Raw genomic sequence first — 27,884 nt, forward strand, 5'->3', positions numbered from 1 at the left:
TGAGGAGCGGGTTGCGGGACGATGCCGGGGGCGCGGCGCTCGTTGGCCTCCCCGGTGGTGAGCGGCGTGCTCTGCCCCTGTGGCTCCCCGCGGGCCGCCGCCGCCGCGGCGCCCGGCTCGGGGGCGGAGGGCGGCGGCGGCGGGAACGCGGGGTCCTGCGGGCGGTCTCTGTGCGAGGCTTCCGAGCAGGACCGGCGTCTCCGCGCCCTCTTCCAGAAGCTCGACGTGAACCGCGATGGCGCTCTCTGCATCCACGACCTGGCCGTGGGCCTGGGCCGCCTCGGGCTGCACCGCACCGAGCTGGACCTGCTGGTGAGCGGCGGCGGGGCTGGGCCCGGCGGGGCTGCGCCGGGCCGAGGGGGCGGCGGGCCGCTGTCCTCGTCCCACGTCCGGCCCGCAGCGCTGGGCTGGCTCCGGAGCTCGGCGGGTTACGCGGTTCCCGGGAGCGGGACGTGGGCGCTGAGGCCCCTTCGCCGCGCCTCGGCCGGGGCAGGGGCCCGCCGGGTTGAGGTAGCAGCGGCCTGTCGCATGCCAGCACTGGCAGCCCGGGGGAGCCGGGGTGAGACCAGGCACCGCGGCTCGGCACCGGAGGGGTTTTAAGCATTCCTCGGCATCTGCATGAAAGCAGCACTGCTGACCTGGACATCAAACCCGGAGCAATCGGCTTGCTTGTTACATGTAGGCATGTGCTGTAGTAACTGCGGAAAATCAAGATTGAAAATGTGTTGTTTGGGCACGAAGAACCATAAACTACATTCTCTTTTCTCCAGGTCCGAGGACTAGAAGTTGCATGCTTACTTAAATTTCTAAAAGATTTTTTGGAAGGGATAGGTGCAGTCAGGTTGTGCAGCTTTCATTGCATCATTGCGTTTCCTCACATTAGTCTGTTCAGCACCATGTTGCTACTCAAGTTTCTTGCCCAAGATGGCTTATATGTGCCAAACTCACTTGTCTATTTTAAAGGGTTTGAAATATTTTAAAACGTAGGAAGGCCACTGTGTTTGTACAGTTTGCACACGGAGTACATAAAACAGCGCACTGATGTGCTACTTCAGTCCTGGGAGCTGTGCTCTTTTGTGGCCACACAGCTCTTTGTGTGGTGCTGTATGCTGACTATTCTAGGCTTCAAGGTTCAACGTGATGTTGCTCTATTTAACTGTAATTAGTGCAATTTACATCTGTATGTGTTGGAGTAATGGGCTTGTAGTCAGTGCTTAGTCTTTTGGATTTTATACTAAGGACCATAAAAAAGCTGAGTATCTTGGGAGGGTAGTAGATAAACAGATGGGTGCAGTCAGGGATGTGCCATGTCAGAATGCCTCAGTCCTGCAGCAGGAAGGAAGACCTTAAGGATAACTTCTGAGTCACTGAAAAGACACTTCATTCAAGTGACAGTTCATATTCGCTCCTGGTTCTGGGAGTGGTGCCCCATTTCCATGCTTTAATTGCATGTATCTGTCCTTTCAGAGTTGCTAGTTCTTTTCTAACTTTGAATCTCTAACATTTTAACACCTAATGCTTCTTTTTGGTTGGCATCTTCCTTGCTGCTGTAAACTATGAGAGTTCTTTGGCAGTGTGAGGATCTTGTGAGTGGTTTAGTTGTGCTGTTTCTAAAAATAACGTTAGTGCCATGGTGATTTTCTGCTGTGCGCGTTTTGGTAATGAAATCTGATTATATCATATAAATCACCTGTGCATGCCCTGTGAAATGCTGACCTGCTGCCACCCATGGGTGCCGAATCCTTTACTTCTGGCAAAAGTCTGTCATCCACCAGAACGTTCTGTGCTTACACCTGCATGCCTGTCTCAGTTTGCATTCCCTTATCTTCCTGAGCATGTTATTTATTACAGTCTGACGTTCTGCAGGCTAGGAGGATGCACCATAAAACCAAATGCCTTTTTACTTCCCAGCAGATAGTTTCTTTGCTCGCCATGCTGTGGGAGCGGCAGAGAGGAACCGTTCTGCAGGGACTAGAACTGCTCTGTCGGAGGGAAGTGCTGTCTGGATGCTGCCTAACAATCCTGTCTTTCTGCTGAAGTCCTTCTCTGTCAGTATTCCTCAGCTCTTTGCTTCCTCTGCCTACTCTTCCGCTGCGCAGGAAGTGAGTGGTTAGATGAATGGAGTTCGCAAAGCATTGTTAGTATTGCAAAGCAATCCCCTTCAACAGTGTAGAAAGTGTCCGTTGAGAATGAGGATGCAGAGTTTGAAACTCTTCAGTTCCAGTTAAAGATGTGGGAACAGTCCTCAGAGACCTGGCTAGAAAACTTCTGCGTTGTGTCATTTTTAGGAAAATCAAGTAACTTCCTGTTTCCCAGGCAGTTCTATTAATAAAGTCATTCTTTTTTCTGCCCCATCCTTAGCTAATAATGGCATCTTGACGCTTGGGGTAACTAATCTGAAGTCACGCTTGAGAGAAGTGCTTAAGCATCAAGATGAAAACCTTTTTGATGTATCTGACATGGTGTTTGGAGACCCATTTAGACATAAATCACATGGGTTGCTTGTGATTAGTAAATTACTTGGTGGCTGTGTGCATTTTATTTTTTCCTTGTGTGCAATAGTATATTTGATATGGGAGTTCCCTTCTAATGTTTGGGAGACAGATGGAGAAATTATTAGACTCGTAATGTGAGGTTATCACCAATCTTAGTTGTGAGTTGCTAATCTCTTTGCGTCAGTAGGTTAAAAGTCCTTGTGGTAACAATAATAGTTTTGGGCTGCAACTTGAAAAGAAAATGAGCAATATTTTGGCTCCTTCAGTGCCTGAGAGTTCTCACTGAGATAAAACCCTTTGTGGCATTCTTGGAAAATTGCTGCCTTCTGTTTTAGAGGTGGCCTTCTGTGGCGGGGGAGAGAAGGGGTTGTACTTAAATGTTCTTTGAGATGGAATTTGCTTATGTAAACGATGCATTTTTTTAAACCCATGCTGTTATCTTTAAACCATTTGCCAAATACACTGTACCAAATCGGTGAGCCTTCTAACGAAATGCCTGTTTGCACTGGTTAGCATGAAGCAATTCACATACTTCACTTTGCTTGAACAGTAAAGTGATAACCACGTGGAAAATTTTTTAAGGGCTTTGTTCTGCTATGCAAAGGGGTAGTCTTCTACTGCTAAATTACATCTACTGGTCTAGTCAGTCTCCTGTTACTACTACTTTGAGCTCTCTCATGAACATTATGGAACTGGCAATATGCACTTAATGGAAATATGAGTGGTTGAACTGGAACTATTTTTTCTACTTTGTATCTGGAGATGACGTATTGTTGAAAGGATGTGTAATGGTAGTATTTGTGTATTTGCTAATATAACTGTTCTACTGATCCCGATTAACTGCAGGGCTGGAGTGCTGTTCTAAAACCTCATCTCTGCTGCTGAAGTTTGGGACAGTTTGAACTGGTGGAATTATTCCCAGCTGCCTAGAGACAGACTGAAATGGTGAACTTTGTCTGCAGCTACCTCTTCTGTGGTGGTTCTGAGCATCTTCTGCTGGACTAATTCTCTCAGCTTTAAGAAACAGAGCAAACATAACTCTTGTCTCTTTTCAGTTACAAGTTTCTGGTTGCCTCTGCTGTAATGATGGTCATCTCCTTGGCCTTGTGATACTTCCTTCTCCCAAGTTCATATATGTGACTGCCTATTACTCCCTCGGTATCAGCTACCCCATGTGAAACTGCATCAACTCCCATTCTGCTGAAATCTTCACATCTGCTTTCATCACTTATTTCTTTGCCTGGTATCTCCTCTTTGATCTCCAAGTTCTGGCTGTCCAAATTCCCATGCAAGTTCTGTTGTTCACCTATCACATGTACTGAAGAAGCATAACTGCACTGCTGCAGCTGGACCCTGCAGTGTTCTGTTTGCTTCAGGCCTCTCGTCTGAACAGTTTTGCCTTTTTAAGTATGTCTCTGGACTCTTCCAGCTGTCAGAGAATGCTGTATCCATGCTGTTCTGGGAGAGCTGATCACGAGAAACTTCTTCTACTGTAGCAGTTGCAATCATAAAGAAGTTTAATCTATTTCTGATCAATACTTTATCTTCTGTCATGACATCACTTAATTCTTCCTTTCAGATTTTTTTCCTGTAACTATTCTACTTTCCAAGACTTTTGAATACTCTGTATTACACTATGCATAATGTACTAAAATTCTAGCAACTGTAAGGGGTAGAGGAAGCAGGGAATTTTTTCTGTGTGGTGTTTTCACTTGTTTTCTGTTCACGGTCATCTAGAAAAGGAGGACCTGAGTTTTTATTCTGTTACAGAAGTGTGTTTATGATAAAAAAAGGCAATATTCTGATACTGTTTTGTAATTTAGACTGGAATATCTCACCAAACCTATATACATTCAGATAAAACATCATCATGGTTTGTATGTCTTGAATCCTGCTGGGGCAGTTGTGGAGCTTTTAGCCAGGCCTTTGTAATTCATCATGAAGAGTTGTGCAGCACAAGGTCGTATCAAACAAATGAACCTGTTAGTTTGAAGTTCCAGTTGATACCCTTCCTTCTGCTGAAAGGTATTTGCCAACAGCTTCTCAACCACCCAAAGGACAAGTGTGGATACCCTGAACCAGTTTAACACAAGGTGAAACTCCTTTCAATAACACGTTAAATAACTCCATGCATTTATGTATAATTTTATTAAAATAGCAAGCAAAAAAGATCATATTTTCTGGGTCTGTAGGGAGTGGAGGCCTGTTCTTGCTCTTTGTAACTTACAAAATGTGTGGTTTGTTGAAGGCCTCATTCTGATGCGCTTGGGAAACCTGGTGCAAGAGTAGAACTGTAGGTCAGTGATAGAGTTGTAGATAAGCCTTTAAATCTGTGGTAAGTGGATGAGCTGGTGTGAGTTCTGGGTTCTGGGACCTCCTCTGATTTAGGTGTGCTAAAGACCCAAATGACCTCTTTGTGATCAGCCAAATGAGTTCTTGACAGCTGATGTAAAGACTGTGAGAAGAAATACAGGGGCTGGCTTTGGCCAAGGAAACTTCTCAGCACAGTGTTGGTTATTAATAGTCTTGGCCAGCAGCCTCCTAAAGTGAGAGCTTTGCTGGGTTGGAGGGTGCACTGTGACAATGACTGCCCGGGGAGGCTGGCTGGCACACTGGCTGCCTGCGTTGGTGGCTCTGCCTGCACCCAGCAGTTTTATGGGGGAGGGCAGGAGGAGGGTGATGCTGGAGACCAGGGAATCTCACACTGCAATGGTGGAAGCCTTTCCTCAGGCTTGGTCTCTGGTCATCAGACCTGCCTTGGTGTGATTAATGTATTAAACTAGCAGTGTGCGTCCACTTGGTGTTCAGAGGGGTAGATAAGAAGCAAGTTTTTAGATGCAAATCGTATGGGAGAAACTTGCTCTTCCATAAATTTACCTTGCATATAAACAAACAATTGTGGATTAAGCAAGTGTTGCTTTATGTTCATGTACGTACAGGACTAGGTATGTAACTCTTGAGAGATGCAATCTTGGAACGTTCTTCCAGGATTGCGTTTTGTCCTACCTTGGCAACAAATTGGAGAAGCCTGGTGGTGCTCAGGTTTAGCAGAGACCTTTGTCCTGTTTGCAGAGTGATAATGAACGAAGGATACTGGCTGACCTTTGTGAGACACAGATGCAATTTTGACTTGAGCATATAAATTTCAAATGTTGATGTGTGAGAGCCTCTGTGCAGAAAGGCACCCTGCATGTTGCTGATGGGGCCTTGCAGTGTTGTTTCCCGCAAGATGCTGCGTGTTCTGGACTCTTAGCAAAGTTTCACCCAGAGCCTGAGTGAAATGAAACCACAAAACTGAGCCAAAGCAACCAATTGTGCCTGTGTAGAATATGTAGCAGGGTTTGGTTTTTCAGCACTGTGTTCTGTAGAGTGTTATTTAGTTACCGGGGCTAGGTGCCTTGGTAAGAGGTGGAAAATGTCTTATCCGCATCTGCACTGGATTATTAGATTACTGAAATAAACGCAGGTAAAAAACCCCCAGGACTTCAGTATACTTGCTGTTTAATTTTTTTTAAAAAGAAACAAAACCAGTGATGAATCTGTCTGAATATTGAGCAGAACCCTTAAATGGTTGATGAGTGTTAATACAATGACGTCAGAGCCACAATAAAGACTTGGTCTCCTGTTTGAGAGCCTTAAAAATGGCGATGCTGCAGTTCCATGCTCTCGGTTGCATATATTATAATGTGATATGGCGTTGGGAGGAGGAGAGGGGAGGATTTTTTTTCCTTTCAGACCTACTTGTAGTAAATGGTAAATGAGTCTTTGTTCTTGTTCACGTCCTGTTGCTATATTCGTCCCTCTAAATGTGGGACATGAGCAACTTTAATGATGCCTCAGACTTTGTCTCGGGTGGAGAAGCGTAGCTGTGATAACTAGTGTCAATGTGGAAAAGCAGCAGAGATGTCAGGTTTTTTTTAAGTCATGTGTAGTGAGCTGCAGGGAAGCTTCTGGCCGTTAAAGTGGCTTGTAGTGGAGAATTCTGCTGTAAGAGAAATTACTGAAATTTTTAGTTTGTGAGTTGCTTGGAAAGGCAAAGCTGTTTGGTATGTGAACCTACATCGCTTAGCCGAAGGGGAGTGTGGGCTGTGTGAGAGCAAGCCTGGGCCCGGGCTGCTCAAGGGCCATCATTTCTTACTAGCTATTTTCCTGGTTAACTTTCTAGTGCAGCAAGCATTGACTTTCTAATTTCTGAGTGCCAAGGATGCCCTTTCTCTTGGTCAATCCCCAGTTCTTCATGTGATACGACACGACCTCAGTGGAACTCGTTCTGGGCAATGGCTGTGCACTTCCCCCTCCCTGCCCAGCTCGCTCCGTATCCCTGTGTTTGGCACTGCCCCCCCGGTTGCATTAATATGTCAGCTAGAATTGCTAATCACTTGTGCCAGGGTTCCTATAACGAGGTGACCTGGGTTTCTTTGTAGTGTTCGCTGAAATATGCTGTGTCACCTTAATATATTAACATAGTTGAGTGTCACTGGACAGTTTAATTATTTAAGCAGTGGTGGCCAAGACACTTAGATTTTATGGCGTGGTGCAAGAAGCACCGTGCAGGGTTAACTTTGGCTTTCTAAAAAGTGAGAACTACTTACCCTTTCCTCAGAAATTATATTTTAAAAGATAAGCGTTAACTGAAAGCATTGTGGTGGCCCGTCCCAGCTGGGGCGGGCTGGGTGCTATCTCTAGGTGACAGGCGTGGGCAGCGCTCCTTGGGGTGCTCCCAGGGCAGCTCCCGAAGGAGATGAGTCATGGCTGATTCCTACGGGGTCACCTAAGGAAGAATACGACCGCAGTGGCAGCTCTTCCTGTGCCAGGAGGAGGAGAAGGGTCGTTGCTCTGAGTACAGCTCCCTTCCCTCTGCCTCCCTTTTCACCCTCCCTCTTGCATTTTTTACGTGTTAGCTAGTTGTCTGGTGACCAGGCTCGCATTCTTGCTGGAAAATGCCGTGCATTTACTCAAAGTCTTCTAGAAGCCATCTTAAAGCAAATGGTCCGAGTCTGAATTTCTGCCCAGTACTACCAGACTGGAAAGGGCAAGCATCTGTTTGAAAACTGGAGTTTCAGACTTAGCAGGTACTAAGATGTGGCCTGCATGATGCTCTGCAAGAGGATACAAGAAACCCTGGGTTTGTGGCTTAAAACAGATCCTCCTTCTGACAGCTTGCAGTACTGAGTAAAATACTGTTTTAATTAAGCAAAACATGTCATTCTCTTGCTGTTTCCTCTCTGCTTTGTCTCTGTTTGGATAGATTACATGACTTCGTTGTTGGCTTCTCCTCCGGCTATCTAATGACTACCTGTTTTGGTGGCGTGGGACTTTGAGGCTACCTGTCACAGGTACCCTGTGTTCCTGTGGCTGGTGTGCTGGCTGAGAGCCAGCTTTCAGATCAGTCTTAGTGCTTTTCTGCCTTCAAAATCCTGGGCTTGGTTCATGGAAACACTGGAATTGGAGGGCTGACTGTTTCCTAATGAAGCTTAGGTTGGGAAAGCTGTTTCACTGTGGCCTAGGTGTTTGTTCATGATTTCTAGAAAAAGTGGATTTTTGTTCCTTATCCGTTCCTTTGTGTCACTGTGCCAGCTGGACTCAGGGTATTTACTGCATCTTTTCTTATGTGTGAATGATTGGCTTTGTGGTGGGGTTGGTAAGGTAATACTTCCCTGCAAATTCCCTGTAGGAGAGCATTTGTCTTGCCTCTAGCTATAATCATCTTGTCGTTACTAGGTTTATTATTCTGACCTAATAAAATTCCCCGCTTGGTAAAAGAAGTGCTTTTTTTCCTTCCCTAAACATGATTAGAAAAGTCTGTAGTTCTCAAGGAGCTGTGTGGATTAGTGCTGTGGCAGAATTCCTCTGAGGTTTTCTTTAGTGAGGACAAAGGCCAAGGAAGCATTGCTGAGTTTCTGCTTTAATTGCACCCCAGGCATGTAATTTCTTGCACAAATTATTATTTTACTGTGGAATCTTTGCATAAACAAAGGAAGATGGGGTCCCTGCCATGCATGCACCACTAAAGCTATGCAGAGAAACTGTAAGCAATCGTGTCAGGTAACTCCAGCTGGTTTAACGGGTCCTTGCGAGGAGCAGCCCAGCATTAAGTGGCCACTGAGGATAAATCTGAAGTCCCACTTGGGTGCTTTGCCTTCCGTGTGGTGGCTTGTAGCTCTGAGGCTGAGGGGCCTGTCTGCCTGCTGCCGCAGCAGGCAGCTCCAGTGCCCTTTCCACGTGCAGTCATGCTTTTTTGGGCGATATCCATAAGTATCCTCAACTGGTTACCCCAGCAGAAAGCTCTGTAATTTTTGGCTGGGTTAATGAGGTTGTGAGGGGAGCAAGGTAAGTGCAGAGCTGATGTGGATGTGAGAGGACCTCTTTTAGCAGCCAGCACTAAGCTTCTGATCGGTTTACTGCTTCTTGTGAAACAACAGCCTTAGGCTAATAGAAGTTGATTTTGAAGAACTGTACCCCGTTCAGAAAATCTGCTTTGCTCCTCCTCTGGCTTGAGAGCATTAGAAACTTTCAAATATCATCTTAAAGGGTATGATTTACTGCGTTTTAGAAAGTACTTAACTTCTGTGCTTGTAATTGTGATGACTGGCAGCAGCCTAAGGTAATGGAGACATGACAAAATTCCTCGCTCTTTTTCTCCCCTGGGCTTTTGACCACATCCCAAATAGAACGGGACTGTGCCATTCCTCAGAGAGGGACAAGGCTTTCCCACATCCTCACCCCAGTGTTACTGCCTCTGAATTCTGTAAATTTTTTCTATTTTGTTATGTTTTTTATTTTTAAAGGTAAAAAACGTTGTTGCGTAGTCTATGTAGGCCTTATAACTGAACAGCATTTTTTCTTCTTAAGTAATTCTGAGATGTATTTGCAGAAGAATTCTTTTTTTTTAATGTGGTGTCTTCTATGTACTGGCGTCTCACTTTTTCCATTACTCAGGTTGGTCAAAGGAATTCACCATCAGCAGGTTCCTGAGCGTGATGTTCACTGTTCTTCCTCTCAAATTTATTTGCACATTGGCTACTTAAAGCTTGCAGTCCTTCAAGGTTTTGGATTTTGTTTTACAGATATTATATTATGAAAATGTTTCCTACAGTCTGTCACTCTCAAAAGTTAAAAGCTGGAAATTGAGGTGCTCTGCTCCCTGTGGATCTTGCTGTGCTACTGCGAGTAGGGAGCCCCAGGTGATGGAATCTGTGGTCTCTACTTAATTATCCTGCATGTTAAAACCCCCAAACTGTTCTCTTATGGAAAAGTCATAATGCATGGGAAAGTGAGGCATGCAGTGCCCTCTGTCTGTAGATTTTTTTGGACTACAAAGTTGTCAGTACTTTGAGATGGAAAATGAGCCCTTACTGTCTCTGGGCTGCTGTTCTGCCTTGCTGGGCTGTGCCAGGTGTGGGTGCTTGGTTCCACCAAGGCGGGCTGGCTTTGCCAGTGGTGCCCAGACTGGGCGGCCAACAGCCCCAGCCTTACAGCAGTGGCTCTGAGCAGTTGCTGCTGCGGTAGCAGAGGGAAACGACATTCCTTGTAGAAATTCAGGGAATGTCGTGTGTTCCGTGCTTGATATATTGATACACACTTGTGTTGCTGCTCTGGCTAATCCTGCCCTTGACTGTACGGTGACCGGCTCCTTCAGCAGAACTCGGCCTGTTTGACTAATAGGCGGTAGTTTAACCACAGCGTATTACATCTTGCACAGATGAATAGCCATAAACGCTGTGTAAGCGTGTCGCTGTGTTGTGCTGAAAACCAAATGGCAGAAGCACAATGCAGCACCAAAGGGCCATTGTAATGACGGATGAGACTAAAATAGACCGGGGAGAGAGGGTGTAGTTAGAGGTTAATTCAGCCGTGGCTGGGAAAAGCCGGCTTCTCTCCGGAGAACCATCTGCTGCTCTAACAAAGCGCCGCTGCCGAGAGCCCGAAGCGGGTGCGTACGCGCCCCGCCGCCCCGCCGCCCGGCGGCCTCTCCGCGCGCTGTCTCCTGCGCCGCGGGCGCGCTCCTGCCCGGCTGCGCGCGCCGCCGTGCACCGGAGCACCGCAGTGCTGGGAGCGAGGATTGGCTGGGCGCTGCTGCAGTGGGGATGCAGCCTGGGTGATCAGCCGCGCCGCTCGCCTGAGGTGCCGTTAGGATGAGCCGGGACGCGCGGGTTCATTGGCAGCTCCGAGAAGCTTCTCTCGGGGAGGTTCCGCTTTAGCTTTGCTCATAAGCGCAGCGTCCTGGCTTCGCTGTCCAAGCAGTCTCCAAAGCTCAGCGTCTTGGCTTCTCTGTGCCAGGGGTCTTGGGCTTTGTCTGTTGCCATCAGATTTCTGAGGCTCTGGTACAATGAGCTGCTTGTCAGGCCAGGCACGACTGCAGTAGCAGCAATTTCAAAAGGCAGGAAGCGTCCGCAGGAGCGGTCTGTAAAGGATCTGAGCCCGTGGAGTCACTGGGCTGAACCTCCTGCTGGCTGCCGGGCCGGTTCCCATCTTGGGGGTGCTTGGTAGTGCAGTCACATCATCCTTGGCAGCGGGCAGCTCCTGAGCACGCAGGGTTTGCCTGCCTGGGATGGTCGCTGGAGCAGCAATGGTGCAGACCCTTTGGCATTTTCTGTCTAGCTTCCTTCCCAGGGCCGTATGCCAAGGTCCTGCAGATGAAAAAGTGGATGAGGCCAGAAACACCACCCCGCTTCCAGGCCCCGGGGAGAAAGGGCCAAAGATGTTGGGGAAGCCACAGGACAGAGGGACTGATCCCACTGAAAGGAGACCAACTATCCTACTGGTGGTTGGACCCGCAGAGCATTTTCCAAAGGTAACGGGATATCCAGGGGCCTGCGGAGGGGTTGGCGCACATGTGTGTGTGTGGCATGCCGGGAGCAGGGGTGTTGCAGGTGGAGTGTGTGAGTAGCTGGGTATGTGTGTGTGTATTGGGGAGGGGGAGAGGAACAGGAAGAGGGAGCGGGGTCCAACGTGTGTGCTTGCTAGCAAGGAAACGTGGGGGGGCCATGGGAATGACTGTGAAGAGAGGAGGTCATCTAATAATTCAGACGTGATGTTCAAAGGGGGGGAAAATGCTCTTTAGGGACAAGGGAATACGGGGTCTTGAAGGTTCCTGGGCAACTTGTAAGAAGCGTGACTGAGAGGGCAGGGGATGATAATGCAGGTTAGTGGCAAGTCCCACCCCTGTACTGGAGATCAGCAAAAGATCAAATAAATCCTAAAATGTTCCAGGCTCAGTCTCTGGTAATTTGGCAAGCGTCTGGAAAAATTTGCATGTTTTCAGCAAATGAGTAGCTGGCTGTATTATTTTAATGGCACAGCCCAGAAGAGAGTAAAGTCTGTCCCTGAGGAGAAGGTGGCATAAGGGAGAGACCAAAATCCACGTGAGACTGGGAACTTCCCGAGGGGTTGGAGAGCAGGGAGGTGGTGGGAGGTGGTGGGAGCGTGCAATTGGCAGAGAATAAATGGTGAGGCTTTGTCGGGGGGGAGGTGAACAAAAGCTGCTTAGTTCAGTGCCTGGGCTCCTAGCACAGAGCTGGCTGACTGCACTTCTGGTTTATTTTTCATGGGGGGGAATGCTGTCTCCCCTGAGGATGGTGCAGTCAGCTCGGACCACTTGTGGTTTAAAACCAAGGGTGTGACCTGGGATTAGGGGAGAGGGAGTTGGGCATAACCCCTGCAAGCACTGGGAACACAATTGGGATAATGATGAAGGGCTGTAGCAGGGGTAGGGGTGCATGACTTGTGGGGTCCAGCTTCTTTGACAAGGAGTCGGGCTTGGTTGTTGCTGCAAGCTTTCCCTCTAAAATAGGGGACAAACAGGTTTAACTTGTAGAGGGGACTAATGTCTGTTCTGCTGTGTTGAATGGAAAGAGGCAGGGTGGCATTTTGCATTCTGGGGAGCAGAAGCTGCTCCCTGCTTGAATCAGCCTGAAACACCTTCAGGAACTTTTGCCTTCATCCCTATTGTTGGCAGTTAGCACTGTGCATCCTTTTCAAAAAGAAGAGCGTGCGCATTTTGACAAGAGGAGGACTTTTGTGCACAAAGGTTGAAGAAGGACAGAGCCTCAGAACTGAAGTAGGTTATGATGAAAACCTTGAAAGCGTAGGGCTGAAAATCTCTGGTGTCTTCCAGGGAACAATGGTCCCTCAGTCAGGGAGAGTCCATCTGTTCACACCTGCAAATGAAGCCTTCTCTGAAAGCTGATACCAGTCTCCTCTTTCCTGTGTGACCCTGGAAAGTTTTACTGCACTGGAATCCTGAAACTGGCTAATGGAGAAATACCTAGAGGATAAGGACGTGGTAAAATGGAGTTATTGACGCTTAGGAGGTAACTGTCCATCTGCTAGGAGGTTGTGACTGTGTAATTTTAGCCTGTCCTGATTGTAAAGTAAAAAGCACTGTAAAGCTCTTCTGTTGAGGATTATGCAGATATGTTTTACCTTGCGGTTCCAGCTGGCTAATACTGCATCCAGCCTTCATGGCTCAGCTGATGGACAGTAACTTCTTAAGCTGCAATGACTTGTTTGTGCTTGATCAGATATCTGTGTTCTAATTACCTGTCTGAAGGAGAAGTGTTGCAAAAAGTCTTGTACAGCCTTAGGGATAGATTATAAACCACTGTGAGCAAACTATTATTTGGTGATTAAAGAAAACATGGGGGATACATGGTGTTTGTTCTCTTGCCACTGATGGTCTGTGACCTTGGGACATGTCTCTTGACTGGTATACCACTTTTTGTAAAAACACCTGTAAGTATCTATTTGCTAAAAGCAAGCAAAATATCATGCCTGATACTGGGGTTACTGAAAGGAATTGACACGTATTGATAAACTTGACAAAAGTGCATCCTAGCCATGTCTCTTCAATCTCCATGGTGTTATTGGCTTGTTTCTGCTCAGATCCTGCTTAAAGATAGCGATTTCAACATGAGGCTGTTTCTGCAAATGTGGGAGAAAACACTGATTGCAAATATGATGCGTTGGCCCCTGGGTGTGTGTACACAGGAGAGAGGTATGATCTGCCCCTGACGCCACCACCTGGACTTGTAACTTTGGATCTGTGTGTTGTCAGTGGAACAGGTCACCTTTCCTGGTTACCTTTATGTCAAATACCATGTAGTGTTGTCTGCCTTCCCTGGTCTCTGTGCTTCCCCTTGCACAGTCGTGGCTGGCTACAGCTCTTAACGTTGCTGGAGTCTCTTAAATGATTAACTCCCCTCTTCGTATACTTTACACTTTTTGTTTGTGCTCTCCGAGGACTTTCTGTACTGTACAATTAATTATAAGCCAGTTTCCACAAATTAAAGAAAAACAAGTCAGCAGAACCTAGTGAAAAAATCGAGCAATAAAGGTTCTCTCTGGCCCACGGTGTCCTCACCCAGAAAGCTGTTTCACTGGTGAAGGAGGATGTTTGTTATGTAGCTGTGACGCTCACTGGCACTTGATATTTTTAGATTTTTTTTTTTAAATAAGCAAAGTGAATTCAAAATTAAGCAGCATACTTTTCTGCTCCTTGTATGGCTGCATCCTCTAACCCTTTGGGGAGGTACCTTCTGGAGCTGGTGTAGTAAACCAGTGATGAAGCAGAAGCCTAAAAGGCTTGGGAAAGTTAGCATTGGAACAGCAGGGTATTGAAACAGGTAACTGGTGCAGCATTTAAATTCTTACCAAATCCTATAAATAAAACGAAAATGAGATTGCAGCTTCCTTGATGACAAGAAAAGTGAGTCTTCTGTAGAAGGAAGATGGATGCATCTACTGTTCCTTTTAGCAGAGGAGGCTTTTAGCTGGCTTCACATTGACCAAAAATGTGTAAGTCCAGCTCTGTCTTTGTTGGCAGAATTTTTGGATAGAAGAAGTATCAGGGAGGACTGACTTGAAAGGACTGACTTTTTTTGGAGATCTGTGCCCTGTCCTTGGTTTGATCAGGAATAGACAGTGCTAATGAGGGATGTACTGTCCGTAGCTCATGTCTGAAGGCCTGGGGTGGGTGTGCTGCTGCCTGCAGGGGCTGGGGCAGTGGTACAGTTGACCCCACGCTGGTCATGTTCCAGCAGCACTGATCCCTGCAGCTTTGGAGAGCTGTCTTCCAGGTTTATCAGATTTTTTTTTTCTTAGGTGGATTCTAAAACCTTGTTAATGCTTAAGTTCCCTTTGTCATTAGAACCAGAATTGCTGGTATAAACTTCATTTGTAATCTGTCTTTCCTTCTTAGCTTGCTGTTCTGTAATTAATACCCTGCTTAAAATCAGCTTTCTTAACCTCATTACCTTTCTCTTTTCCTCTGACGTAGGTAGTAGGGCTTTTTTCCTAAAATGTGCAGATTTTGCCTTTTGTCTCTGGCTGCCAACTCCAGGCAGAGTTTATTAGGAAAATCTGCATCACGTTGGCATAGCAACTGAACTGCCAAGCAGCTATAATAGTGATGCTTGGCAACTCGTGGGAAGGACTACAGAGAGTGTTAAGGCTTGGTAGGGCAATTTGAGTTACATTTGTTCACTTACTACCGGGAGCTGGGGGAGAGCTGCTCGCCTCGGTCAGGCTGGAAGGTGCTTGCTGCTGGCTGGTGTTGTGCAGCAATTAGCATGCTGCTTGCCGTGAGACTTGCTGGGAAGGCTGGGGTGTGCTGTTGGTGTGCATGTAGTGAGCTGCTGCAGCTGATCTTTAAGAGGATCTGGAGTCTGAGAAGATCCTATTTTCGTGCGGAGAGACGTCAGCAGGGAGTAGGTTAAGCCTGGTTAGGTAACGCAGCAGTAGTGCCATGGTAGGTGAGGTGCCTGGGAGAGGGCGTAGGAAACCCTTGTAGGGCACGATTCTCAAGGGTACTGAATTGCCGTGAGTTGTGATCTATTAAGATTTGAAAAAAAAATATCCTTGAATAAACCCCCAGATTAAAAAATATTCCCAATTTGTGTGATTAAGATGCAGCTCCACAAACAGCTTATTACAGACCTTGGCTTTTCTTTAGAGAATGAAATACCACGGTAAAGACGTAGAGGCCCCTTGTGCATTCAGATCTGAGGAGGGAAATGCTTATTGGACTTTGTGCTGGCCAGGCAATCTGTCTGAACAGAGCAAACACAAGAAAATGTTGCTGTGTCCAGCAGTGGGGAAAGCTGTTAGCTGGACTGGCTTAGACCAGTTTAGCAAACATGCTGGGTTACTTCAAGTGCAGGCAGGATTAAAGTGTGTTGGTTATTGGCTATGGCTCTTTGTGTACTCCTGGTATGATAGCTTCTCTTTGATGAATATCAAAACTATATTTCAAAATTAATGTTAGTAATTCTGTACTGAGCAGCATTGTTACCTACTGCACTACTCTGGTACTCTTTCTGTAGAGCCAGGTGTTAACCTGTACATCAAACTCCACTAAATGCTCAGAAGCCTTTAATTATATCTGCGTTAAATGATGTGTGTGCCATGCTCCTGCTTCAGCCTGGCCTTCTCCTGATGAAAGCTCAGGAACTCGCTTACAAAGTGGTTAAATGGTAGAGACTGGTAAACGTTGTTCTGCCCAGGCCACTTCTCATTATAGCGCATATCTGACTGCAGTGTTTAATTGTAGTTGGAAGAGGAGGAAAAACTATTAGGCTGGGGTAACTGCTGTGCAGATGCTTAGCTATGAGGCTTTGAAGCAGCTGGGTCTGTTTTGAAGCCTGCCCTTGGTTTTGGTGGGTTCTTGGGTGTTTGGTGCAATGGCAAACCTTCCCCACAGGCTTTATTGCTGCCTGTGTTAATAACTTGGCGTGCTGCAGAGGTGGTGAGCGTGGTCTGAGGGCTTGCCTGCTCCAAGCTGGCACAAGTGGTTTTGGGAGAACTTGCAAGCAAAGCCAACCAACTCGGGCATAGCAAAGTAACCTTAGAAAAGTGGAATTTCAAGGCTTTTGCTTAGTCTGGATGTCCTGAATACGTCTGAAAGCAGTAAGTGGCTGACATCCTGCTCCTAAGGTGGTTTTAGAGGAAGAATTTTTTTGGTAAGGGGAAGACAGTGAGAGCCCTTCCGTGTTGTGTGATGGGAGAGGTTATGATCAAGACTGGTCCCTATTGTGCTGCGTGTGTAAATCCTCAGAGGGGTGAGAACGGGGTCAGGAAGGGCTGATCGGATGTAGGGAACAGCAAGTGAGTGTCTCGGATGTTGGCCAGAGCCTCTTGGGTTAAAGGAGACTATCGTTAAGAGTTAAGTTGTGGTGAGGTGATGTAAGGTCTCTGGGCTTAATGGGAGCCTGGTGTTGAGCAATGGGAGGCAGCTGGGCAGTGTGGGACAGGACTGTACAGCCACGGTTTCCCTTTTAAGTAGAAGGGCTGGGCTTGTACAGCCAATCCCACCGGAGCCAGCTGCCTCATAGGCATGTGTCATGGGGCTCTGCTGGCATTTCCTTCCCACTAAGCGCTGAAATTAGCTCAGGGGAGTCATTCAGTTTTACTTCCCTTCCTGGCTGGTCTGAGCAGGGTGGCTCAGCAAGATGCTCTGCCTCTGTCTGTATGTGCCGGTGTTCGGGGAGTCGCAGACGGAGTTTCAATACTTTGAGTCAAAGGGGCTGCCAGCTGAACTCAAGTCTATATTCCGACTCAGCCTCTTCATTCCTTCCCAGGAGTTCTCCACTTACCGCCAGTGGAAGCAGGTATGGCCCCGAGGGAGGAATGGGGGGGAGCGAGCAGTGGAGGAGTGGTCATGGACAGCATAGACATGCTTCCCTTGCCCCTTGGCAGGGATTGCTGAAGCAGTGTGGAGCCAACTGTTTTCTTTTTTATTATTTTGGTTTGAATTGGGTGAGATCTCAGTGCCTCTAAGATTGCTTAAAGCAGTTGATTTGATGCAAGTTAAATAGAAAAAGGTGGTTTTTCTTCTGCTTTAACTGGTCTGCGCAAATATGGTGTTTCGCATCCTCTTCCTTTTCCTCCTTCTTGCACCTTTCTGCCTGCCTCCCTTCTGACAAGGGGCGTGTAATCCCGTGTCAGCTTGAGCTGATGCGAGTCTCACCGTGGTGAAGTGAGCTGGTTTGTGCTGTGAGCAGGAGGGCAGCTCTGTGCGAGTGGTGTGGCGGTGGTGGAGTGAGCCAAGGAGGTTGTGCAAGTGTTTCCTTTGCTGCAGAAGGGAGATGCACTAACCCGGTGGAGCGCTCTGGCTGACTCTATGTCACAGCCTTTGCTTTCAGCTTGCTGCTGCTGGTGTGATTTTCGTGACCAGGTTGTCAAAAGCCTAGGCAACTGATTTTTGAACAGCAAAGCTGGATAGGCTTTTTGTACCTTTGTGCAGACAATACAAGCAGGGGTTGTAGCAGGCTTTAAGGTGTATAAGGACCCAAAGTGCGCAGCAAGGGCTGTGTGTTATGCAGGTGACCATAGAAACATCTGCAGCCAGCATAGCTGTAAATGACCAGTTCTGTCTATGGAGATTTTGTATTTGCTGTTAAAGGTGAAGACCTGCAGGCAAATATTTGTTCGTATCGCTGGAGAAGATGCTGGGAGCTTGGCTTTCTCACCCTTCACACGCATGTTGTGGGTTACTGTTTGACAGGCTTGCAGCATTTTTCCTTTGCGATCGTGGAGGAAGAAGGCCAGCAGAGCAAGGCAGCCTTTATTACCTGCGGTCTCTGATCACTCATCGCACATCTCTGCGGTTGTTAGGGGCGTGCTGAGAGAGCCGGAGCAGTTACACTGTCACATCTCTCTTACAGTGCTTTCGAATTATTAATGCCTGTCAACTGGTATGGGGGTTGCCAGTCAGAGGGAAGCCCTGATTCAGCTGTTCAAGGCCAATCTGCTGACATGTGAGGGGTGTTGGTCTATCTTTAGCCCACAAGTTGAATGTGGGGTCATATCTGAACTTTAAAACAGTCATATGATAAATTGCAGGTTAGGAATACCAGGCATACCTCAAAGGTCAGGACAGCTGGGGCAGCACTTTCTTATTTAAGGTTCAGAAAACAATTAGGAATAATCCTCATGGCATTAGTGCTAAAGTGACAGGACTTGGTGGAGTGAGAGAGAGTGAGTTTTAATAGCGAAGTATTTAGTATTGAAGTAATTAAATGCCATTGAAACAGAAGAGTTAAGGCTTATGAAGGGGACTGGTGCTCACAGGCCAAGGAAACACCACAAAAGCTTATGTTTCCCTGTTACCTTTAAAGTCTACATATTGAACAAAATATTGGTGAAAAGAGGGTTAGCTTAGTGTTCAATCTCGGCTCAGAGCTTCCTTAACAACCCACCTGCTGTTCACATAGATTTACATAAATTCACGTAAATTTAGGTGCTGCAGTAGGCTGAAACACACCTCATTTAGTGCAGCTCAGTGATTCATCTTGAAAAAGACTTACAAGCTGTCGAAGGCAAGTGACTGAACAAGAAGGGGAATAGGAACTCCCTGAGCCGCATTCCTGCAGCCCGGAGATCACCTCTCCTGTCAACAAGTAGCCACGTGCCCTTAGATAGGACAGTCCGTCTGCTATTGCCCCATGCTGGGGTGAGTTAATTAGTCGTTTACCTTGTCCTAGATGTCTGGCACAGAGTCTGATGTAGATTTCAGCTGTCCTACTAAGAACCTTTTCTTGTTCTATATGCATCTTGTGAGAACTTGTATAATTAAAGCATATAGCTTCAGGGTGCCTAAACCAGTTCATAGGGGTTTTTATCTTTGCCTGTGTCCACTAGAGCTGGACAGGCTTTTTCTGGTTGGAGTTAGTTATTGCCAGAGGGAGTTGACTTCTCTAAGGATCGTAGTAGGCATGAAATTCCTTCTCCTGTTCAGGTTTTTTTATTGCCTGAAGTTTTGTGACTCACTTTTTTAATGCAGATCTGTTGCCTCGTACTTAGTTCAAAAACCTCCACAAGGGCTTTGTAAGGTGTTAATCAGGACACAAGGCTTGAGATTAGACACGTGATACTGGCAGAGTATCTCTGATATAAGCATGAGGCATTTCATCTGTGTCACTCTTTGGGAGACAGTTGCCTGGAATCAGGTGACTTTTCTGCACTACCGCTTTGCTCAAATTTCTTTGAGGAATTATCATAATTCTGTTGGCTGCTTTCTGGAGGAAAAGTCAAAGTAGTGTAGGAAATGATCTTTAAATATGGTAGAAGGAGGGACAGATCTGTCTGAATGAACAGAAGAACTGACAGTTTTTGATTGTTTTCTGAACAGAAAATTGTGAAGGCTGGAGACAAGGACCTGGATGGACAACTGGATTTTGAGGAATTTGTTCACTATCTCCAGGATCATGAAAAGAAGCTGAGACTGGTCTTCAAGAGTTTGGATAAGAAGAATGATGGTAAACACCTTTTTCATGCTCATGAGTAGACTACTGCATGTGTTACTTTGTAATATGTGTACTTGAGCTCACTGGCTTATCTTTGCAGGCCGTATTGATGCCCAGGAGATTGTGCAGTCTCTCCGGGACCTGGGAGTCAAGATCTCTGAACAGCAGGCTGAGAAAATACTGAAGAGGTGAGGATTCAGCTGGCTTTTCTGTTTTACTGTTGAGGGGGTTAGAAGGAAATGTAGGGATATGGAACTCATCTCCTCCTTCTACCCTGTACATGCTTTCCAGAAGCTTCAGCTCTTTTGCCTGTTACTCTTAATTTTGATTCCCCCCCCCCCCCCCATGAATTGACACTTGTAAGGTTGTAATGCATTAATGGAGAGTTATTGTCAGTCTCTTTATCTTCCTGACCTGTTGTGGGGAAGTGCTTGCACCTGACCTGATTTGCATCCCTGTCTGATTGTCCTGCTGCCCTGGGCTTGCTGCTTTGGACACGGACTGTGCAGTTGCTCTTTGGAAATGCTAAGTGCTTTATGCATGTGGCACTAACACGTTAACAACCACTTATTTGTGCTGTTTTTTCCTCTTTCTTTCCTCTGCTACCTTCCCTCTGTGTGTTTGCCTGTGTGTCAGAATAAGGACGGGACACTTCTGGGGTCCTGTCACCTAGTAAGTATTATTTTCCCTTCAGTGTCAGTTACGTCCCGAAGTTTGATAGGAGGGGGTGCCACTACTGTGGGTCAGTTAAAGGGGAGAGAGAGGGAAGGAGAAAGGGAGCCCAATTTTACCTCTCTGTAGTGTTTGGTGAACAGAAGCTTTCCTAGTTTTGTCTTGTGTCTCTTTAGAAGTCTTTTAGTAGTTGCTTTGCAAAGCTTTTTTTGATGTAGGCCTGAATAATCAAAGGGAAGGGAAGGAGGAATTTGTCACCCAGTGGGAGCCTGTACTCATCTAATGATAAATCTTTTCAGCATGGATAAAAATGGGACAATGACAATTGACTGGAATGAGTGGCGAGACTATCACCTGCTGCACCCAGTAGAGAACATTCCTGAAATCATCCTGTACTGGAAGCACTCCACGGTATGAAATAGTTCCTCTGCAACAGGTCCTGGTCCTTCCCCAGCTTCTCAGTCAGTCCTGACCCCCAGGAGCTGCTATCAGCAGTCCCTATCTTTCTCTTCATGGTTCAATAGCTGCCTTGTAGCCCTAGAAGCCTGATTGCTTCCTGTCCTGTCCTGTTATCTTGCCACCTATCACTGGCACAGCTCTGAAGCCTCTGGCACAGGTGATAACAACTGCACGTTCTGCAAGAAGATGAGGGTGTTGACTTGGCTTGCACCTCCGAGAGCTCGTACCAGTGGCCAGCCCCTGCTGGTTCAGGACCTGTTAAGACTAGAAGTTGACTTGACAGGCAGCCGTCCTTCTTGGAGATATTTCAGGGTGTGTAAATAGCATGTGACGAGATTAAACTGGTTGCAAGCTTGGAAGGTTCCAGAGAGGTCCAGCTTTTTTGCCGTACAGCTGCCGGCACTTGGTAATTTTGTTCCTCACTATGATCTGTAGTGTTTTAATGCACATGAATGTTGAGCAGTTGAAGCTGCTTTGACAGAAATAGTGTCAGGTTCCCCCGTGACATGCTATAGCAGTGGCAGTTCCTGTGGCCGGACGCAGCAGTTAATGACTATAGATAAACTGCTGGAATAAGCATAGCCAGTACTTCAGCACTTAGCACTGATAAAGAACAGTAAAACTTTGTCAAGATCACTAGTTGCTGAAACATTTCTTGACACTTTATACTTTTGCAGATCTTTGACGTAGGAGAGAATTTGACCGTCCCTGATGAGTTCACAGTGGAAGAGAGGCAGACAGGGATGTGGTGGAGACATCTGGTTGCAGGTGGAGGTGCAGGCGCCGTGTCCAGAACCTGTACAGCTCCCTTGGACCGCTTGAAAGTGCTCATGCAGGTATGATGGAGCAGTTCCGGTTTGTTTGAATACCCAGGCGGATTCCTTTAATGTTCTTGGATGCCTGGGAGGTGATAATGTTTGTTGACACAGTACAGCGGGCTGTCCAGGATTGATCTCATTGTTCTTGTATTGTTATTTCTGAAGACTTTTTGGGTTATTTGAATGGTCAAAGTAATGTTAAAAACTTATCTTTCATTGACTAGAAAAAAAATATAGAGAATCTTTTGGGAGGCAGACATGTGAAAACTGTCAATAGTTAAAGGGCTTTGTGGTTCAGAGTACTGGAAAACTTGGGTTTTGGTGAAACAAGTTCTTAGTCTTGTGTTGCTATGAGACACCCTGAGGCCATTGTAGCATGGTCAGCTGGCAGAGCTCATACTCAGTATAAGAAGTATTATCATCATTAGAAAGGAGTTAGAAAAACTTGAATTTGACCGGCTTTGTCACTGTACCTGCTCTTGAGCCAGCTGAGAAGTTTACCCTGGGTAGCTGATATTACACTGGGTGTTGCCTGTTTTAACCTTTCCTCCCATTCCAGAGTGAGATATTGATTAATTTCATTAGTTAACACTAGACTTTGCAAAAAAGAAAAGAAGCTTGCTTTCCTATTGTAGAAGTTATCTGGAAGGGATTAAAGCCTTGGCAAATCCCTGGGTAAACAAAAAAGCGCCCTTTTGTCCCTGGATTACAGAAAAAACGTAACACTGTCGTAATCAGGGCTGGAAATAATCCAAGCTTGCATGCTGTCTCTCCCCAGGTTCATGCCTCCCGCAGTAACAACATGTGCATCATTGGCGGTTTTACTCAAATGATCCGAGAGGGTGGACCAAGGTCACTGTGGCGAGGGAATGGCATCAATGTGTTGAAGATTGCACCAGAATCTGCCATTAAGTTCATGGCCTATGAGCAGGTGAGTAAAGGGGCACAGACAAGTCTGGCTGCAGAAGGGCTTGCAGAAGGACAAGCTTAACAAAAAAAAAAAAGATGGCTGAGAGTACTCAGCGAGCCTCAATGTCTGTCTTGGCTTCCACAGATCAAGCGGTTCATTGGTACTGACCAAGAAATGCTGAGGATTCATGAGCGGCTGTTAGCTGGGTCTCTGGCTGGGGCCATTGCACAGAGCAGCATCTACCCGATGGAGGTGAGGCGGGTGGCTGATAGTCCAGCCCGTGAGGGGTCATGGCAAGGTTCAATGGGAAAATGTGGGTAGCACGTCAGCACTACGATAGCATAATTAATGAATTCTTCGTGGTGATGTGGAGTAATATGGCTGACATGACGCTTGCTGTAGTCCTGCCCATCATGCTCTGAAGAATGACATTGTCTATAGATTTTTCTCCTATTGATTCTCCTGTAGGCCTTCATTGGTATTTATTCTTGTCTTCTAGGTTCTGAAAACACGGATGGCTCTAAGGAAGACAGGACAATATTCAGGCATGTTGGATTGTGCCAAAAACATCCTTTCGAAGGAAGGAATGGCTGCCTTCTACAAAGGCTACATCCCCAACATGCTGGGAATCATTCCGTATGCTGGTATTGACCTGGCAGTCTACGAGGTATGAAGTCTTTAACTGTTGTAGGGCTGTGCTGCCTGTGTAGCTTTATCACTGTCAGACCTGTCAGTTACTACAGTTTAAATAATTTATTGAAGCTTTCCTGATCAGCCTGATGGAGCACAAATAGATTTTTTTAACCTAAAACGGCCTAAAAGATAATCTGATACAATGATTCTCCTTTCCTGGTCAACACCATGCATGGTCCCTTGTTTCTTAGGAGAAAGTTGCAGCATGAAATTAAGGAAGGGATTTTTCACAGGCACTAAAGTAGCAGTAGCTCAAAAAGATTTGAGAAGCCATGTGCTTCTGGCTGAATTGGCACTCAGCTTTCCGGGCCTTTACACTAGATCTTTTATGTAACGTGATGTTCTTTTGATTGCCTCTTCACTGTTAACATCTGGCTTGATCCTTCCAGACACTAAAAAATGCCTGGTTGCAACGCTATGCTGTCAACAGCGCTGACCCTGGAGTCTTTGTTCTGCTGGCTTGTGGCACCATCTCCAGTACCTGTGGACAGCTTGCCAGTTACCCACTGGCTCTTGTGAGGACGCGCATGCAGGCCCAAGGTGAGAATTTCTGGGAACTGTGGGGACTTGTGTCATGGTCTCTGAGCAGGGTAAAGGTCCTCCAGCGTAAACATTGCAACAGCAGCCTTAACTGGCCCGTGCAGCTAAGCAGTAGGCTATTTGCTGTGCTGTAAGAGGACAGGATGGACTTTGTGCTGCCCTTAGCATCTGGGGCCAGCCACCTCCAGGACAGAGGTTCTGTTTTGCTCAGATCAAGAGTTTTGGGCTAAGGGCATCTGTGGAGCAGTTTGACAAAATGACTGTGATGTGCAGCATGGCTATGGCTTGCTGAGAAGTTAGGTGCTGTTCCCCATGAAGCACCTTTGCTCTGTGAGCATCCACAGGAAGCATGTGAATCAGAACTGCTCTTTGAGACAGGTGTTACCTTTAAAGTGTTTTCACCATGTAGGCTGTATTATTTATTGTGGGTTTTGCTATTGCAGCTTCAGTGGAGGGTGCTCCCGAAGTGACGATGAGGGGACTGTTTAAACACATTCTGAAGACAGAGGGAGCGTTTGGTCTTTACCGGGGTCTGGCGCCGAACTTTATGAAGGTGATCCCAGCTGTAAGCATCAGCTACGTGGTTTATGAGAACTTGAAGATGACTCTGGGCGTGCAGTCACGGTGACCACAAGATGCTGAGGACTTTGAACTCTGAAATCTTGGGGTGCAATCCCAAGACGTATAGCCATCTCTCATTCTGTGAATGTGTTGACACTAAGCTGACTAAGCAAAGCTGTGAAATCTCAGATAGTTTGTGAGTCAGTAAGGGGAAGGGGAGGATCTGGTGTCCTTTGCCATCTTGCTACTCAGAGCTCCACAATAAACCATCACGTGGTCCTTTTTGGACCTTTTGGGAGACCAGGAGGTGAACTCCTGGGAGAATTCTAGGCACAGGTTGCTGAGGTCAGTTCCCAGCAGTATGGCAGAGTAGCAAAGATTTGGGTAACAGATCTGCTTTCAGTGTTGTGTGTACAGAGCTGTTCGCCTGCAGATGAGCACCTTCTGACTTGCTGAAAGAGCTTCTTTTTCCATTCAAAGAGCTTCTTTTTCCATTCAGTTGTTAACTTCCTACCTGTTGTTTAAATTTGTACAAACCTTGTGTAGGAGCTGCTGCCACACCAGGCTTGTTATTATGTTTACATATATTCCTTTGGGTAGGAGACATTAATGTTCTGCTTCCAAGACTTGACATGAGATATAACTTTGAACTATACCGGTTTTGAGGGCTGGTGGGCAGTGGTTTATCCAGTCAGGCTGAAGGTTACTTAGGCCAGCCTGATGAAGAATTAGGATTATTTATTTTTTATAGGTTTAAGTGTGTCTCATAAATCCACTAACAAGATGCACTTACTAACAGAAGCAGCAGACTAGAGCCTGCATGCCTGTATCCTTTGCATGCTGGGATTGGCTTGTCTTATACTCAGCAGGGGCTTGGAAAGGGGAAGGCGGGAGAGCCCTGGGTGGACTGGCACCTTGATGCATGGCTTTAGTGAACAAAAGACAGTGTTTCACAGCTCCTGTGCAGGCGTGCTCCCAGCACGACATGAGCCCCTGTGCAACATTGCATGGACCTCTGAATTCCATTCTGCCTGCTGCCAAGGATAGCCGGTGGACCTTTACCAAGCCCCGTGCCTACGCTGCTATCTATCTCTTTAGACCTCTTTGTAGATTGGTGTTCAGGTTTGCGTTAGCGGAATGGAGTCCCCAAGCCAGGAGTATGCTGTGGGAAGGGGTGTTAGGGGCTGGTTGTCACTGGGGGAGGTGAGCCTTTAGTCCTGAAGACATGCTTGCTTTTGTTTCAAAGGGTGCTTTTTGTAAGGCTAAGGGAAAGAGATGGCTTTAAAATTTCTCTGACCACATTATGGGCTACTTTAGTTGATAGGATCTGGCTTCTGAGGCCTGGGAGATCCTCACACAACTTTTCATTTTGAGCAAAATGGACCAGCGTTTCATTCCACTATTTTACTGCTTAAAGCATATTTATTTTGTATTTATTTGAACAGAGTTATGTCAGACTATTTTTATAGACTTGTTTAAATATTGTTACTGTGCTTGTTTTTCTCCTCTTTTAAGAAGTTCTCTATTTGTTCTCGTACATCACACAGCTGAGCCATGGGGAGGGGCACTAAAGTTGCTTGTGTACCTTCCCTTTGGGGCTTGAGCTGCCTTTCCCATGCCTGGGGCTGTTGCTAGAGGACCTCGGCCCAGAGAAATTCTGTAGCGAGAAGCCATAGGAGAGAAGGGAGCAGGTAAGGAAGCAGTACCTTGGGAGGAGGGAAGAGGGTGCACTGTGAGGCTCGCCTTACTTTGGAATTGCCTCTGTGCACGGCTAGAAGGCTTTCAGGTGAATGGCTGAAGTTGGGAAGTAGAAGGTCTGTGAATGTTGGGTGTCAATGGTTAATTGAGAGTGAGCTTGGGGAATTTTTAGGTAAGGGGGGCGGGGAGAAATCTCAGGGACTGAAGAAAACACAGGTTTCCAGAGAGAGAAGGAGACTTGCACTTGGACACAAGCTGCTGCAGTTGTGCTTTGAGGCTGAATCAGCAGACCCTGCTGCTGAGCCAGTGCTCTTCACATGCAAGGTGGGCACCGTGGGGAAGTGTGTGAGGAAGTGGGAAAGGACTTGCTAGCACTCAGCAGCTGCTTTTTTTGCTGACAGATTTTGGTGGTTTGTGGAGAGCCTTTCAGGAGAGGCTCTGCCTTGACTTTTCTAGTGCTGTCAGTAGTTAGCCACGTGGAAATCTAGCCTATCTGGATTAGCGATATGATTTTTTTTTCCACCCCCCTCTTCTTGAGATCAGTCATAAATTCTGCAGCGGCTCCTTCCTACCAGTGTGGCCTAATGGGAATATGAATATCAGAATGCAAAAATCAATGCAAAATGACAACCATCTTTGTAGCTATAACCACAAATTGTTATAATGCAAATCTAACTTGGATTCTTCATGTAGGGAACAGTCTGCTAATAAAGGTCTGTCAAAGAGATACTATGTGTCTGCATCTCTTTTTTGGTATGGTTTATTGGTGCTGTTTGTGGCCAGACTGTTCTTGGGATGATTATCACCAAAGATGCTGGCACTGGGAAGGATCATCCCTATGTGGACCTGGGAGAACAGAATTCTTCTTAAAAGGCAAAACCAGCAAAGCTGAGGTCAAGGTTAGTGATGATGGTGATGAGTCAGGGACGTTTGGATTCTGTTAACCTGTCTGAGTGCTGCTGGACTTTGCTCATCTGTGCAGTATCCATAACTCTGTTCAGAGAAGCGAGTTTCACAGGAAAGTTGGAAGCTCTGCCATTCAATTATGCCCTCGAAGGAACCTGGCTTATATTATAGGGTTTTCAAAATAAAGGCTTTGTACAATTCCTTTCTTAAATAAAATACCCAACCAGGAGCTATTCTTGAAGGTCATTCAGGAGCCAGAGCTGGTGGTGCCAGTAGCCTCTGATTTGGTTAATAAAACTTGCTGCAGGGCCAGACCAGGTCTGCTGGTTCCTTAAGTCCCTGACTGCAATTCAAGGCTTTTATTCAGCCATAAATCTGCTCATAAAGTCTCGGTCCTGGGTAATCTGAGCTGCCGCTTTCCAGCGGTGTCTGCTTCAGTCAGCTGAGACGCTTATCAGTGCCCCTTGGATGGCAGCACTGACAGCTGCTGGCGTCGCTCGCCCGCTGCCCTCGCCTGCCCTTTAGCTGTTGCGCTGCTTGAGGCAGGGCGTTACGTTTTGTGTCACAAGCTGACAAAGGTGTCTGAAGCAAGGGCTGGCCGGGTACCTGCGCCCTGAGACCTGGGGGGAATCGGCTGTACTTGGCCTTGTAAAATTCATTTTTGCTACAGCGATCAGGCAAAGGCTGGGCACTGAAATGCTGCCCTGTAATCGCTGCTCTGTGGGGCCAGGGCACCCTGGTGCTGCCCAGCGGGAGGAGCAGGGCACCCTTCCTCGCTATGTTCCCTCCAGCTTCTCTCCTTTTCTTCCTTATAAAGGAAGAGAGATATTTTCAGTGCTTAATTACTAGGTTAGAGCTGAGGCTGAATTACTTTCCAGACACGCAGCAA

General features: G+C 46.7%; 1 protein-coding gene across 6 annotated transcripts; it reads left to right on the forward strand.

Moving 5' to 3' along the window:
• Positions 1-26,816, forward strand: SLC25A25 (solute carrier family 25 member 25). Of its 6 annotated transcripts, none has more exons than XM_037399203.1 (11): positions 1-312; positions 19,624-19,750; positions 19,839-19,926; positions 20,375-20,410; positions 20,710-20,821; positions 21,547-21,705; positions 22,466-22,618; positions 22,742-22,849; positions 23,097-23,264; positions 23,680-23,830; positions 24,274-26,816. In XM_037399203.1, the coding sequence occupies exons 1-11, from the start codon at positions 22-24 to the stop codon at positions 24,456-24,458; spliced, it is 1,578 nt and encodes a 525-aa protein (XP_037255100.1). In that variant the 5' UTR covers positions 1-21; the 3' UTR covers positions 24,459-26,816. The 6 variants fall into 6 exon arrangements, with proteins under 6 accessions (XP_037255100.1, XP_037255101.1, XP_037255102.1 ...); XM_037399205.1 differs by lacking the exon at positions 1-312 and adding an exon at positions 10,584-11,289; XM_037399207.1 differs by lacking the exon at positions 1-312 and adding an exon at positions 15,912-17,101.
• The last annotated feature ends 1,068 nt before the right edge of the window (positions 26,817-27,884 follow it).

Source organism: Falco rusticolus, chromosome 9 (assembly GCF_015220075.1).
Source record: "Falco rusticolus isolate bFalRus1 chromosome 9, bFalRus1.pri, whole genome shotgun sequence".
In the NCBI taxonomy this organism is placed as follows: Eukaryota; Metazoa; Chordata; class Aves; order Falconiformes; family Falconidae; genus Falco; species Falco rusticolus.